Source organism: Atractosteus spatula, chromosome 3 (assembly GCF_055471065.1).
Source record: "Atractosteus spatula isolate fAtrSpa1 chromosome 3, fAtrSpa1.hap1, whole genome shotgun sequence".
In the NCBI taxonomy this organism is placed as follows: Eukaryota; Metazoa; Chordata; class Actinopteri; order Semionotiformes; family Lepisosteidae; genus Atractosteus; species Atractosteus spatula.
This window is the reverse complement of record NC_142708.1, coordinates 43,523,903-43,537,898: the sequence shown is the minus strand read 5'-3', so window position 1 is coordinate 43,537,898 and position 13,996 is coordinate 43,523,903. Positions and strand designations below refer to the sequence as shown.

Sequence of the window (13,996 nt, the reverse complement as noted above, 5' to 3'; positions counted from 1 at the left end):
AGAGCATGTTAGGAACATCAAAATCTTCCACCTGCACAGCAGCACATGTATTCTGCGTCCGATATGTACCTTTATTTAATCAACATTAGACTACTGTAATACTTTACTGGGATATATTTTAATGTAGAAAGCTGGCTCTGGAATCTCCAGACCTCTGTAGGTTGTGTGCTAACTTAAAATAATCTGCACCAGCATCCCAATTGCACTGACCCCTTGTGTAATCCAAATTGGATGTTAAAGCTGTCCTGCTCAAGTGTAAGTTACTGATTGGTCTAGGTTCAAGTTATCTTAAAACATATTACATGAGAGTAGACCATCACATAAGCTAGGATGTGCTGACTCAGTTTTCCCAAATTCCCAGTTCAGGTACAGACTACATTTGATTGTTTGTCCCTGAAAAAGCTGGGTTCAGAAGTCATAGATACTGCTGTTTTAATATTCTTAAATCAGTGACTAGACTAGCCATTTTTAACATTTTCTGAAGTGCCTTGATACAGTATTCCCCGTATAAATCAAAACATAAAACACATTCAGTGCTTATACATTATAACAATAAAAAGTGTTCCAGAAAGATTGCTATTGTTCTACAGCCAGCTACCACATTCTAAATGTGTCTCCATGATTTATGAAAAATGCTAACTGCACATTTTCTGCACTACAATATTAACAAGGAAGTATGTCCTCTGCTGTTAAGACAAATGAAAAAGCTTAAGCACTGTCAAAAATTTGAAATGCATTGAAAGTGTTCAGTGTATGTAAGAAGAATGAGATCACTGAAAAATTAATGTTTGATCTTATCCCTGTGGAGTTCGTTCTTGATAAGTAAAATGACTTTGATCCGAAAGAAAGACAGAAATTTCTAGAAATGTTTTACATGAAAGGGTCAATCATATCATCAGAGACTTGATTTCTTTTTATTTCCAGCCTGTTTCTAACTTGATTTCTAAATTGATACAGAAAGCACAGGAGCAATGTGGGACCAAGCAAGCCTGTTTCTCAGCCCCGACGGAACATTGTGGGTTGTAGGATACAGCATGGCTGGATGGAAGGCACCGGGCCTCTCACACAGTGGAAGGGGACTGTTCTTGATCAAGTTCCAGTCAACCCGTCTCTTTACCTGATAAAATATGATGGCTTTGACTGTGTCTATGGACTTGAGCTTCACAAAGATGAGAGGGTTCAAGGTCTTGAAGTCCTACCGGACAGAATCGGTATGTTTTCTCTGTTTTCATTTGTTGTGTGATTTGTAGGTGTAATAAAAAAATTTACAATATTTGATCTGTAATATGTTTCAAATAGCTCATTGTAGTCTTCATTTTCTCCCTCGAACTGACCTCAAAGTTATACATTTTGAATTAAGTCTATAAGATAGCAAGACAGTCCTAGTGGTTTATTTCACCACTAATTCTGGAAACATTTTTTGTTGTTGGTTTTATATAAGGCTCTTTGTGGCATGAATTTTACTTAATAAAACAACACTGATAACCTTGCTTATAACTACAAGTGAGTCTGAGTTTTTTCAATATCAGGTGATTGAATCAGTGTTTAAAACACATCATAACTGACCATAAGTATTACTGTAAATACAAAAATAGCAGCTTATGAAAAGTTTGAAAATGGGATTAATCAAATTTAGGAAAAAAGGCTTTGCATATTAATATGGTGGAATCTACAGCTATGGTGTAAAACAGGCTTTGAACACAACTGTTTTTTCAGTACACAAACTGGAAAATGATTAGCTTGAAGAAAGAAATTGCTATTTTATTAAACTATAAAAAAAGAAATAGAAGTTGAAACATTTTTAATTTATTTCTTAGGTTTCTTTATTATTATCAGAGAATACATGGGATAGTGTTGTTCTTGAAACTTGAAAATATAAAATTGCATTTTTTGTAGTATCTTTATCTTGTTTCTGACACTGTCAAAAGGAAAAGTTCTAGTTGACTTAGTGTGATGTAACATATCTTTGAATTCTTTTAGGGGTAATAAAATGTAATATGCTGATTATTTAACTTTATAGTTCAAAACTAAAATGGTTAATCAGAAAAGTTAGTGAGAGACAAATGAAACAGATCAGTATTATTGTATACTGCAAAGGGAGAGCCATAAATATAAATATAAACCCAGTTTAGATTCTTCCTGATTTAAGTAAAGATATTTTTATATCTGTATGTTTTTGTAGAATATAGTTTAGTGTCCCAAATTTTATTTTTCATTGATTCGTTTAATTTATCCAGTCTCATTTGCAAGAGTCACAAGTCATCCATTTTAGTGGAAAGGAAAATGTGAAATTCTTGATACATTTAAAATTAAAAGTCATGATACTTATTACTGTAAAAATGTCATTCGAAAAAAGGATGTCAAATCTTCATGAGAGTGTGATCTGGCATAAAGCTTTGGATTTTCATACCACTGTTAAGATTGGATGAAATCTGCAGATCTTCAATTTACTGTACAAAATCAAATACCATGACTAGGATTTTTCTAATGATTTGTTGAATAAAGGTTAATTATTTATTTTGCAGCATTTTTGTTTGTCTCCTTTGTACGCTTTCTATTTTTATCATTCAGCTTCTCAGTAACTTTGATGTCTTTTTTTTGTAGCTTCTTCTCGAATCAGTGATGCACACCTGGCAGACACAATGATTGGCAAAGCTGTAGAACATATGTTTGAAACAGAAGATGGGTCAAAGGACGAGTGGAGAGGCATGGTGCTTGCACGTGCTCCAATTATGAACACATGGTTTTATATCACTTATGAAAAGGATCCTGTTTTGTACATGTATCAACTCCTAGACGATTATAAAGAGGGTGACTTACGGATCATGCCCGATTCAAGTGAGTATTAATGATGTTAGTTTAGATTGATTTATTTTATTGGAGAAGATAACAAACCAAATAAAGGAGGCCCTCTTTTTTAAAAAAAAGTGTTTTCAGTCTAGACTTAAATGAGTCTGAAGTTTAAGATTGCTTTTGTTAATTCATTTGATAAGGAGCACAATAGCTGAAGGTCAGCTCATGCTGTATTGAAAGATTCGGAATATTGTTTTTGGATGCAAACATCTCTTACCCATTAAGTACTTTTCTTCCTTTTTACAACCATTTTAGAATTTGCACTACTTTCATATTAAAAAAAGAATTGATTACATGTAAATGGACATTCAAGAAATTCCCGTTTTGACTTTGAAATGTTAGTTACAACACTATTTTTTATTTTATATGTAACACTATAGTTAATTCCACACTGTTTTGGCAGACTTCAGGTATCAAAACAAAAGAGGGAGAAGGGTAAAGTAGAGTATGGCTGTAAGTTTTAGACAAAGGGAAAAAATGGTATGAAAATCTGAGGCATTTGAGGGGGAGGGGTGAAAGGCAGAAAGCTGTCAATTAAAAGTATTAGAAAGATCATTGAGCGTCAGCGGAAAGATATTGAGACTTAAAGATGAGTTTGGCTGCTGATGTCTTTTCTTTATAGGTGTTTTAGATTCTCTGTGAAATTCTCTGTGAAAAGACACAAATGTCAGTGGGTCAGTGGTGAGATAAAATGTTGGAATGTTGGCTTACAGAGATCCTTGTTCTTCACTGTTGTAAAATATTCCCTGAAGTAGTTGGTTCTCTTGTTTCCCCGGTGTAAATGGTAAGATGGTTTCTGCAAGAAATGCCAAAAGTTATATTGATAAAGAAGCATGTTTCCCTTCTGGAGATCCTGGAGCAACCTTAGCCATCACATATGTGTGATGTAAGATGTATTTACCATTAATAGTGTTTTTTGTTCCAGCAGAAACTACCTGGTGTGGATGTTAAGTGTTTAAACACTTAGGGAGCATTACAGCAGAAATGTACACACTTTTAGGTTGTCAGTGGTTCAAGGTGACCTCAAATTTGTATAAACTTTTAATTTACAGATTGCTTCCTTTCACATCTACTGTCTTCTCACATTTAGTTTTGAGAAATGAGAATTGCTTTCTTGAAACTTTTAAAAGGATTTGTGTTTATTGAATGAATAGTTTTACATTTGTGACAAACCTTTTGACACAATTCCACATTCAAAAAGTGAAAATAATTGAAAGCATTTTCATTGTTTAATTGCATAATTTAAAATTATAAACTGTAGAATAAGTCTGACTCTTAAAGTGTTTAGCAGGTTTATTTTGAAGGTACCTTTACACTTATTTCCCAGGGAAAACAGTTATTTGAAACATACAATGAATGAATTACATGAACCCTATAGTGTTTGATAAATAACTGACAAAATTTTACATATGTTCTGAAGAGTAGGGTATGGCATTGTTTTCTAGAAGTCTCCTTAATACAGAATTGCATGGATATATCAGAACTCTTCACTAGGAGAATATCGTTTAAAATAAATCATTGTCATTTCTTTCAAGTATTACTCTGATATATGGATCATTAATTGTGGGCTCTTATGACACATAGACTGCATGTAGGATGGACAAGCCAGAGGAAAGGGATGCAAGTAAAAACTACAAAAAGTTTAGCTTTTTTTGCTTTCATGATTTTTACATTTTATCTTTTAGTGTACACTTGCCCTTTTTTAGAACTTGTCTTCTCTTTTCAGGACAAAAAAAAAGTTCAGTTCTCTAGCCAGTCAGAACAGGAGAATAGAATCCTGCCATCCGCCCTGAACACATTCACCCTTTTCTGAATTGTTTTTGATGTAAATCAATTCATCCATTTAAAAAAAAAAATTCAAGGAAACCAAATTACCCTTGTCTGCCTTGCAAGCTGCCATTTTTCATCTCACGTCCAATATCTTTTGCTACAAGAAGAATCAGTTGTTCCCAACTGTAAAAAGCTTTTTGCTTTTGGAGTTCGGTAAACCACTACAAAGTACAGTACACCTCCAATTCAGCTGCAGTTATGCATAAATAAAACAGTTGTTCTTGTTCTTCCATTCTGAAATTTTTTTCCCATTCAAAAGATCTATAGATTTCCGTTTGAGAGCAGAACGTTTGATTCCTGGTTTTGCTGTGCAGAAGTGCTGTCAATATAACAGCACTTTTTTGAGCTTATGAGGCATCTGACGGAGTAAACCCATACATTCTGTACTAGCAGTTATACTTGAGATTGTTGCCTTTTCTGCATTTTTTTGTCATTTTACCTCCTTATATCATTACCCTTTTTTTGCAGGAGCATACTTTGCAAAAAGGCAGTCTACAGAAAGTCTTTTTAATGGGAGTGACTCGCCACAGTTACTGCCATCCAATTTCAATAGCTAAAACCACTGTTATTGGCCAATGGGGACGTTCACAGCTGTCAATGACTTAGACATGAGTGTGGCCTGGGCATAGAACTGTTAAAGTGATTATATCTTCTATCATGACCTGGAAGCCAATCCTTCATGGCCTGGTACTGACCTTGAACCTTCTGTAATCACTACAGAGCATATACACCTGAAAAGGTTTAGTGGTTGGGTGGATCAGAGTAGCTTCTGAACTTCCTAATTTTTACTGTTCAAATACAGAGATTGTTGCTTTGAATCAAATTGTGAAACCATGTCTACTTCACAATTTTCCTTTTAAAGATTATAATGAAGTATCCCTCACTGCTATTGAGTAGAGCATATTCAACTCATATCTGTTCATTGTTCAGTTATGACATAAGACTGTAATAAACCTGTAATAAATAACCAAGTAGATTTCAGCAGTTACTCGTTTATTTTTTTTAGTTTTCCTTAACTCGTCTTTGCTTACTCTTTGCAATTTGTTGTATGCACTGTTATATCAGTGATTCACAGCCTTCAAGTGTTAGTAACAATGAAAAACAAGGTTGCAAATCCGCTTAGTATGGCAGTAACATAATATCTTAATATCTTCCGATTATACCATCTAAAAAGCAAATGGTTTTGAATAAGTTTGTTTTATATCCACAAGAAGGTTTAATTAAATTTGGTTAGCAATATTCTCAGTGTATGAAACCAAATTTGCATAGGCAGCAGGCTGCATGAGTTCCAGTTCTGACATTTTTTTTGTTTTGCAAAATCCAAGAGTTATCATTGTGAATCATGATGTAAATTGTACTTTTAATAATTACTTTTCAGCATAGAGTCATAAGATATGCTAACATTTCAAAGTAGGTTTCAATACTATTTAATGAAAATAACAATTTAGTAATTTCTCTCTTGCTAACTGTAAAGTAACATGTACATACTGTTTTGTTCTACAATATTGTAATAGCTATATATTATTGCTATATATATATTGTTATACTCTTTTGGCATTGAAAGAATATTCTAACATTTGGTTTATTTATTCTTGAAAAGCTAGTTATATACTTATATTCCCATATTGTGAGTAAAACCAAAATATATTAAAGGCAGTCTGAAATTATCTTGCTACTGATGAAAAGCCAGTTCAAGCTCTTTGACAAATTAAAAAGGCATCAATTAGAGGTTTAAAGGTGATTACATAGATCTTCAGCTAGAAATAGGTAACCTTTAAAAGAATAAATATATAAACTTTGGAAGTAAAATACATCTTTACTAAAAACAGCTGAGAGTTCGATTTTATTGTTGCTTTGCATTATTTCATTCCTATAACTTTGCTGACTGCATGTCGCTACCTTCTTGACTGGGTGTTTTGCTCTTGTGATCACCACAACAGAGAGCAGGTCCTGGTGGAAATGTCCTTCGGTCGTGTGTGGCCAGAAACAGAACTGGTCCATCTGACCAAGACTAAGACTTAAATATGTAACCAAACTATATAGTATGCCAGGTTTACACACAGGCTTCAATAGTAACAGCATAAGCTGTGGTCATAACAGTTTGGCCCTAATTATACACTGAACACTGTGACAAAACACTGATCAACAGACAGCCACAACATGCTTATTACCCTTTTTTATACTTTGCAATCAAGAGCAACAGGAATTTGCTTTTAGTACCCAAAACCTTTTCTGACTTTGATTTGGATACAAAACACAATAAAAGAAAAACATAAAAGTTTTAGCAGTGCAACTTCATCAGGTTTGTTTTAATAACTGATGCTCTTTTATACACATCATTTTAGGGCTTGTTTTAAGTTAATAAACTGTGCTTTTGTCTACAATTTAAGATGTCTAATATTGAATGATCTTTCTCAGTGCAATTCACAACATTTTAAACTGTCTAGTAGAACAAATCCCTTTTTAAAGCCTAAAGGTTTTTTTTACTAGTTCAAAACTGTATAGTAAATGTATGCAACAGGATTGGTCAAATTTACCAATATTATTTTGATTTAGCCTCCTGTCATGAGTTTGAAATAAAGAACTTCATGTCCACATGATGCTTCATTATAATGGTTTGTAGGTGGATATTGTTTGATCCTCTAAGAGTTGAGGACCTTACGCCTTAGTTTGACTCAAGGGAGCTGAAACATTGACGCTGAATGATTGAACAGTTGATCTTGCTATGTTCAGTTCTTGAGTAGGTGGCTAGGAGAAGATCTTAATTAACTCCATGGGCTATGATAACCATTAATGACCCTTACAAATTTACCTCAGAGTCCACAGTTTGCCAGCACAGAAGCAATTAGTAATGAATACTATTCTCTTTTGCATTACTTCAAAGGATAGGGGGACCACAACAAGTTATATGACTGTCCACCATCCTTCCTTCATTTAATATTTTTAATAATTTAATTTCAGAATGCAGCTTTCTTGCTTTCTTAAAAAAAAACTCTGAAGCTTTTAAAAATGAGTGCAGAAATCAATTATCCTGGCAGGGTATGCTAATCCCTGTTGTTGACTGACTCATGTTGTTAAATTCTCACAGATGATTCACCTCCAGCGGAGCGGGAACCTGGCGAGGTAGTCGATAGCCTGGTTGGAAAACAAGTGGAGTATGCCAAAGAAGATGGCTCAAAAAGGACTGGCATGGTCATCCATCAGGTTGAGGCCAAACCATCAGTTTATTTCATAAAGTTTGATGATGATTACCACATTTATGTTTATGATTTGGTAAAAACATCTTAAGTGTGTTGAGAGGGACAAAAAAGCATCCACAACACAAAAAGAAACTGCCAAATCATTTGAACTTTTCTCTTGACACCTTGAGACAAATGGATATTCCTTTGCAGGCTCTCTGAAGTCTGTGGTTTCCTGTGAGCCCCCTGAGGCTACCAGCAAAGGTTTTCTTTTCTTCATTTCCAAGAGAAGGGAGAGCACTGCGCAATTTAACAATATTAAAAAAGCACCACAAGAACAATTCCCAGAAGGATACAGTTTTCACAACTTTTTGCCCCCTTAGTTAAAAATTGAATTTTTGACATCAATACTAAATTTTGCAAAAGAAATGGATTAACAGAGATGACCAAACATTTTCTGCAGAAAGGAAAAAACAATCTTCAATCGTGTTTTGATTGAATAATCTTGAAGAAACTTTTTATTTCTTGACGTTTTTTTATTATTTTAACTAGGGTGGGGAGAATATTGTTAACTTGTTTTTGTTGTCTCTTAAAAAAATGGGAGGTTTATTTAAAACTCAGATTGTTTATGAAGCATGTAGACATATATCCTTAAAGGATTTAAAGAATTTAATGTAGATGCTTATTGTTAACTACAGTTGGGCATTAAGCACTAACTTTAAATTTACATGTCAAAAACTAGATACGATAAGCACTTGTAAACCTAAATTTGATTTAGAGGCGTACTGTATATAAATATCCTGTACGTTATATACATTTCCAGTACTATCTGGAGCAATGATAATGAAAGACTTTAAAGATCCTGAAGGAACCCTGTTGCATTTGTTAGATGATCCTTGCAAACTACATAAACCTTATTTAATTTGTGTTTTAAGACTTTAGAATTTTAAAAAAATAAAATCCTTATTCAAAAACTAAAACAGTCTTTGGGCACAAAAACAAATTTTGTCCATATTTTCATAGGAAATATATAACTATCTTTTAGAATATTTTGTCCTTCCAAACTATATGGGTTGAAAATTATTGCAAAAGATCTCTTGACTACACATATTGATTTCATTTCAAATTCAGCATTTGACCATTTCAAACAAGACCAGTATAAGCTTTTGGTTAGGTAGCTGCATAACTGAGAATTAAAGGTCATCACTAAAATACCTTAAAGCTAATCTTGATAAAGTGTTAAATTATACCTTAATTACACCATTCCTCTCAAATGTTTTATTTTTTCCAAATGAAAGCAGTAAAATTAGATGTCTTGGTTTTAAAATGCTAGCATCAAACATTAAAAAATACGTAGTGAGTTAATGTTCATTTAGCTACTTTAAGAGTTTACAATAACTTGTAGTTTTGTGTTTCAGTTCCCCTTTTCAATTTAAGCCTTAAGGCACGTGCCTCATTACAGCTGAATGGTATAAAAACATCAGATCCGCACAATAGGTTTTCTAGGTGTACCCATCCTTACAGATTTTGTTGAGTTCAAAATGGGTAACCAAAGGTTCCTTGATAATGTTAGCAGTGGCTACTGTTGTAACATTAAGCACTAAATTGCCAGTTGTAAATGTTATTCATTGTGTTAAAGAACAGTGTTTGAAATTCAGCCTCTGCAGATCTTATAATCATTTTATTTTTCCTCAGTGATGCTAAAATTGTGTGGAAATCTCTAACCTGAGCCTCTACAGATGGGGGAAAAAACATGAAATCACGAGTGGCAGCAACATTTGAATTATGAGTTTGATTTCCTTGTATTCTGCTTGTTTTAACCTTAGCATGGATGCCTGGATATTCAATTGGCACATAAAAATATTTATACCTGTGTATTTTGAAAGTTATTAGTATTGTTTATATTAGTGAGTATTAAAATTTTATCAGCTTATTTTGCAAGGCTAGGGTCTCTGTATTCTGTAAGCTGACCCCCTTGTGGTGCTGCTTCTTGCTTTGTTTACATAAAAAGCAGTGGATCCTGCTAAAATATTGCTTTACTTACTCATGGATAAGAGAAACCTGCTCTTTATCATGCTGTAGCACTAGCAGGATAATTCAGTGCACTGAATTCTCAGTCCATTTCTCTGCCCATCTGCTCTGGGCTCAGGTTTCAGATCTACATGCTTGGCTCGTGTTATCCTGGTAACTAAATGCAAAATCCCTTGTTATAGGGGTTCAATCTTATCAAACTTCAAGGGGCTTGTGACCACGCAAGCCCAAAATATATATATATATGTAAGATTACTGGCCTTTCTCATTTACCTACTGTAATATTGTACTGTGTTTGATGTCAGTTTCACGTTGAAAGTTTTAAAAGCAGACCATTCTTTTTGCATGCTTAGAGAGGTAGAGCAATTAATGTAACTAGTGCGAGTTGCATGTTAAGACGTCTTTTGTTTTGTTTCTGTTTTCTGTTTCTAGAACCAGTTATTTAAGTTCTTTGTGTATGCTTATCGTGATGTTCCTTTTTTATTTTGTTTTCATTTTTTATAATGCTCGATAGGGTCAAATGCACTGGTGATGCAAGTGGAGTGCCAAGTTAAAGGCAGTTACCAGTGTTATTCAGCATTTGAGGGATCATACCTTTAACAGATGTAACTGTTCACTGCAAAAAACTTCTTTTGTCTTTTTGAGTGCCATAATTGAAATCCATACACACGAGGGGAATAAAGCCTTATTAGTTCAAAAATATAAATGATACACTAATTTACATATCAAAATAAGATTCACTTAAAGACTAGTTTGTTTTTTTTAAGATGCCTAATAAAAAATATCTTTAAAAAATCACTATATGGTCCCTTTTAGATGCTGTTGCTCTTTATTTTGTATAATACAGTGCAATTTGATGGTTACAGATACATGTATAGTTCAAAGGTCTCCATGTTTTCTTTTGCGTCTAGGTAAATGGCTTCTATTGGACCGCTTGTTTAATCAGTTTTACGAACAATGTAGATAGATACTGTTATTTGCATTAGAAGTATAAACACTTTAAAACCTGTTACTTAATTCTGTAAGTAATTTTTATAATTATGATGTAAGTCTATCCTTATAACATTTAAAAATAAAACTTTATGTGAAATTCAGTGTTGGAACATTTGTAATAAGCAATGTTTCTTTGTCTTGAATCTTTTGAAATCTTGACATTAAACTTGTAATAATAAGTTGCACTTCTGGCAGGTGATTTGAGATGACAACATTAACATGCACTTATTTTTTAAGTAATTTGTTTTATTTACTGTAGGTCTAGCAAAGTGTAGAAATGTATACACAGAATTTGACTGATGTGAAAAACTAGTGATGGTGACCAGTTGTAGGATACGACTGATTAAAGCAGTATTGCTGTTAAAGATGTCCTTGGTACTTTGATTATGATATGGAAAATTAAGCTTCCTTGTGAAGGATGTCAGCCAGGTGTCAGAAGAGGATCTTGAATCTTATGGATTTTAACTACCATTTTACCTTCATTTTAAGCTTTCTTTTCTGATTATTAAAGCTTTGCCTTTAATAATCAGAAAAGGGTGATTGTATATGAAAACTTCAAAAAAAATAATGTAGGAGGTTAAGTTGGTGTACATGGATCTTTACTAAAACCATTTCTGTCTGGAAATCATACTTGGAGCTTGAAATATTTAAAAAATAAAGCCATAAATGACAGATAGACAGATACTTGTACCTAGAGAAGCTGCAAAATATCTCCATTGTAGGACTGGATAAATAGTCCACTTCAGTATCAATTGATCAATGTTTGTTTCATTTGTGGAATATAAGTGAAAAGTTAGAAAGCTGTAAAGTGTCTCAGACCACTATAAATATCATTGTATTCAACCAGTTTTCATCTTCTCATGGACATGTTAAAGAGAAAATTTCAGCTTGTATATCTTAATTGAATTAAGAAATATATTTTAATTAAGATTTGTATTAAAGTGTGCAAACAGCAAAATCTGTAAAATGTTTGAAGGTAAATTAAAGGTAGATTTCACTGAATAGAGAATAACATACCTCTTTTTCTTAGAGGTAGTGTGACAAATTATTCAAACCATTCCGCCTCGTGTAAGTTTTTTAGCCAGAACATCCAACCATCCATTTTCAGGTTAGACACATAGACACAAACATACAGACAGTTACACCAGGGCCAGTTTTCTCAGTAGCCAATTAACCTGTCTTTGGAGTGTGGAAGGAAACCCACACAAACCAGGGGAGAACATACAAACTCCACACAGATAGCACCCCAGGAACTGAATCTAGGACACCAGGGCTGCAAGGCAGTGCTTTAACTCCCCTGTGACCCTTGGATAAAGCAGTTAGAAAACGGATGGAAGGATTGTCCTCTTCCTGGTGCAGCAAGTTATCTCCTTAGTATTTGGTGACAGGTGGCACAATTGGAAGTTCAGTGTCTTATGCATTTTTATAGTTCTTGCTAAAGTTATTGAGATCAATATTTACAGGCTTAGTGAAACTGCTCATGCTTTTTTGTCATGTGGTAGATTAAATTTGTAGCACTTATTTTCAGCATACTGTATTTAAATGGTATGAATATGAACATTGTGTATTTAGAAATAGGTATTTTTTACAAATATAATCTTAATTACTCCTTTCTTATATTTTGATCACATTTTAATTAAAATAATACAAAAATGTACACCTGCATGTTATTTGTTAAATCAACTATTACTAACATTCCATTAAGGTTACAAAATTTGAAGGCAGTTTTTGTTCTTTGATATTACAGTGTAGTCATTTTTAAAGGTATTATGACTATTTTCCAATCGCCTATTTTAGATACAAAGTATTTGGTAGTTGTTTGCATGCATTTGTATGTCTCTCTCTCTCTAAATTTTGCATTAGAGGCATTTAATAGGATGGTAGAATTTTCATAGATAATTATATCCTCATTGGCTCTCTGGAGGTGCATCCCACATCTTACAAAACATTATTAAAACAGTATTAAACAGTATTAAAATAACCTGGCACTGTATATGCTTCATCCAGCCCTAAAGACCTGCATTAAGTCTATAACTATAGGGCGGTACATTTATTAGTAATTAGCCCTTAAGTATGATTGTGATCCACTTCTGAGTTAATAATTGGTGTGTTAGAGTTGATACACAACTAATCAATTGCAGTCCATTTCTATCAAAATAAAGCAGCAATTCCCCAAATTGTGGAAAGAACCCAATTTTCCCAGCATTTGTATTAGACGCTGTTGGTCAATGACCATTCAGAAATGTAATGTGTAAGTGAATTGTAACTCCTAGACTCGACATGTTTACCTAAGAGGTATTCTTTAAAATGCTCATTTGTAATAGTAATTTTTATACACCTGGTCTGAATCCAGAAGAAGTGACTTCATCTCTCATTTAAGAATACTTGCATTCACTATTGCAAGAGACGAAAAAAATATCCATTTGGACAGAAAAGTGTAGTATACTGTAATAGTGTTAGGTAAGATATACCTAACGCAATATCTGTACTATATGTTAATATTTAATATATACAGTATGTTTCAGAAGACAGGTTTTTACATATATAAACTGACATTTTTCTCATTTTATCCTAGAAACATGAAAACTTATCCTGTGGCAAAAACAGAACTTGAAACAGTAGTTTAAAATACTGAAGCTTCCACAGAGGCACGAAATATTCTGTTGATCCTAGTTCATAGGGAGGCAGAGGGTGAAGTGAGGGTCAATTAAAAAAGTGGTAAGGCATGTCAAGATGAAGAGTCCATTTTACCATGTTTGAGGTATTCGTTCTGTGCAGACTAACTTAAGAATGTTTTAAAATTAGACTCCAAAAACTTATATGTAACTTGTTTTACCAGAGCTCTTAAACCTTTGCTTACCAAATACACAGTACAGGACTTTTCCCTTTTGAATTTTAGTATTCCCCATTTCTATTGAATAATTCATTTCTTTTATATTGACTTTTCATCCCAAAATAACAGCAATCTGGATTTCCTTGGAGGTTTCCATTCCTGCTACAACAGTGCTGTCCAGACCAAGCCTCGCTTAGCTTTACTAGGTGTTTAGAAAGGTAATGAATTTTAAGTGAGAGACCACCAGACATGCATTATACAATGAGCTAGCTTTGGA

At 33.5% G+C, this 13,996-nt stretch overlaps 1 protein-coding gene across 4 annotated transcripts in view; it reads left to right on the top strand.

Annotated features, from left to right (window-relative positions):
• spina (spindlin a) overlaps positions 1-10,983 on the top strand; it is a 54,085-nt gene extending 43,102 nt beyond the window's left edge. For all 4 annotated transcript variants that reach the window (XM_088910366.1, XM_088910367.1, XM_088910368.1 and 1 more), the window contains 3 exons: positions 958-1,211; positions 2,605-2,838; positions 7,772-10,983. In XM_088910366.1, coding sequence (XP_088766492.1) covers positions 958-1,211; positions 2,605-2,838; positions 7,772-7,971 — 688 coding nt within the window. In that variant the 3' untranslated portion in view covers positions 7,972-10,983. The remainder of the gene's footprint in view (positions 1-957; positions 1,212-2,604; positions 2,839-7,771) is intronic.
• Positions 10,984-13,996: the final 3,013 nt, after the last annotated feature.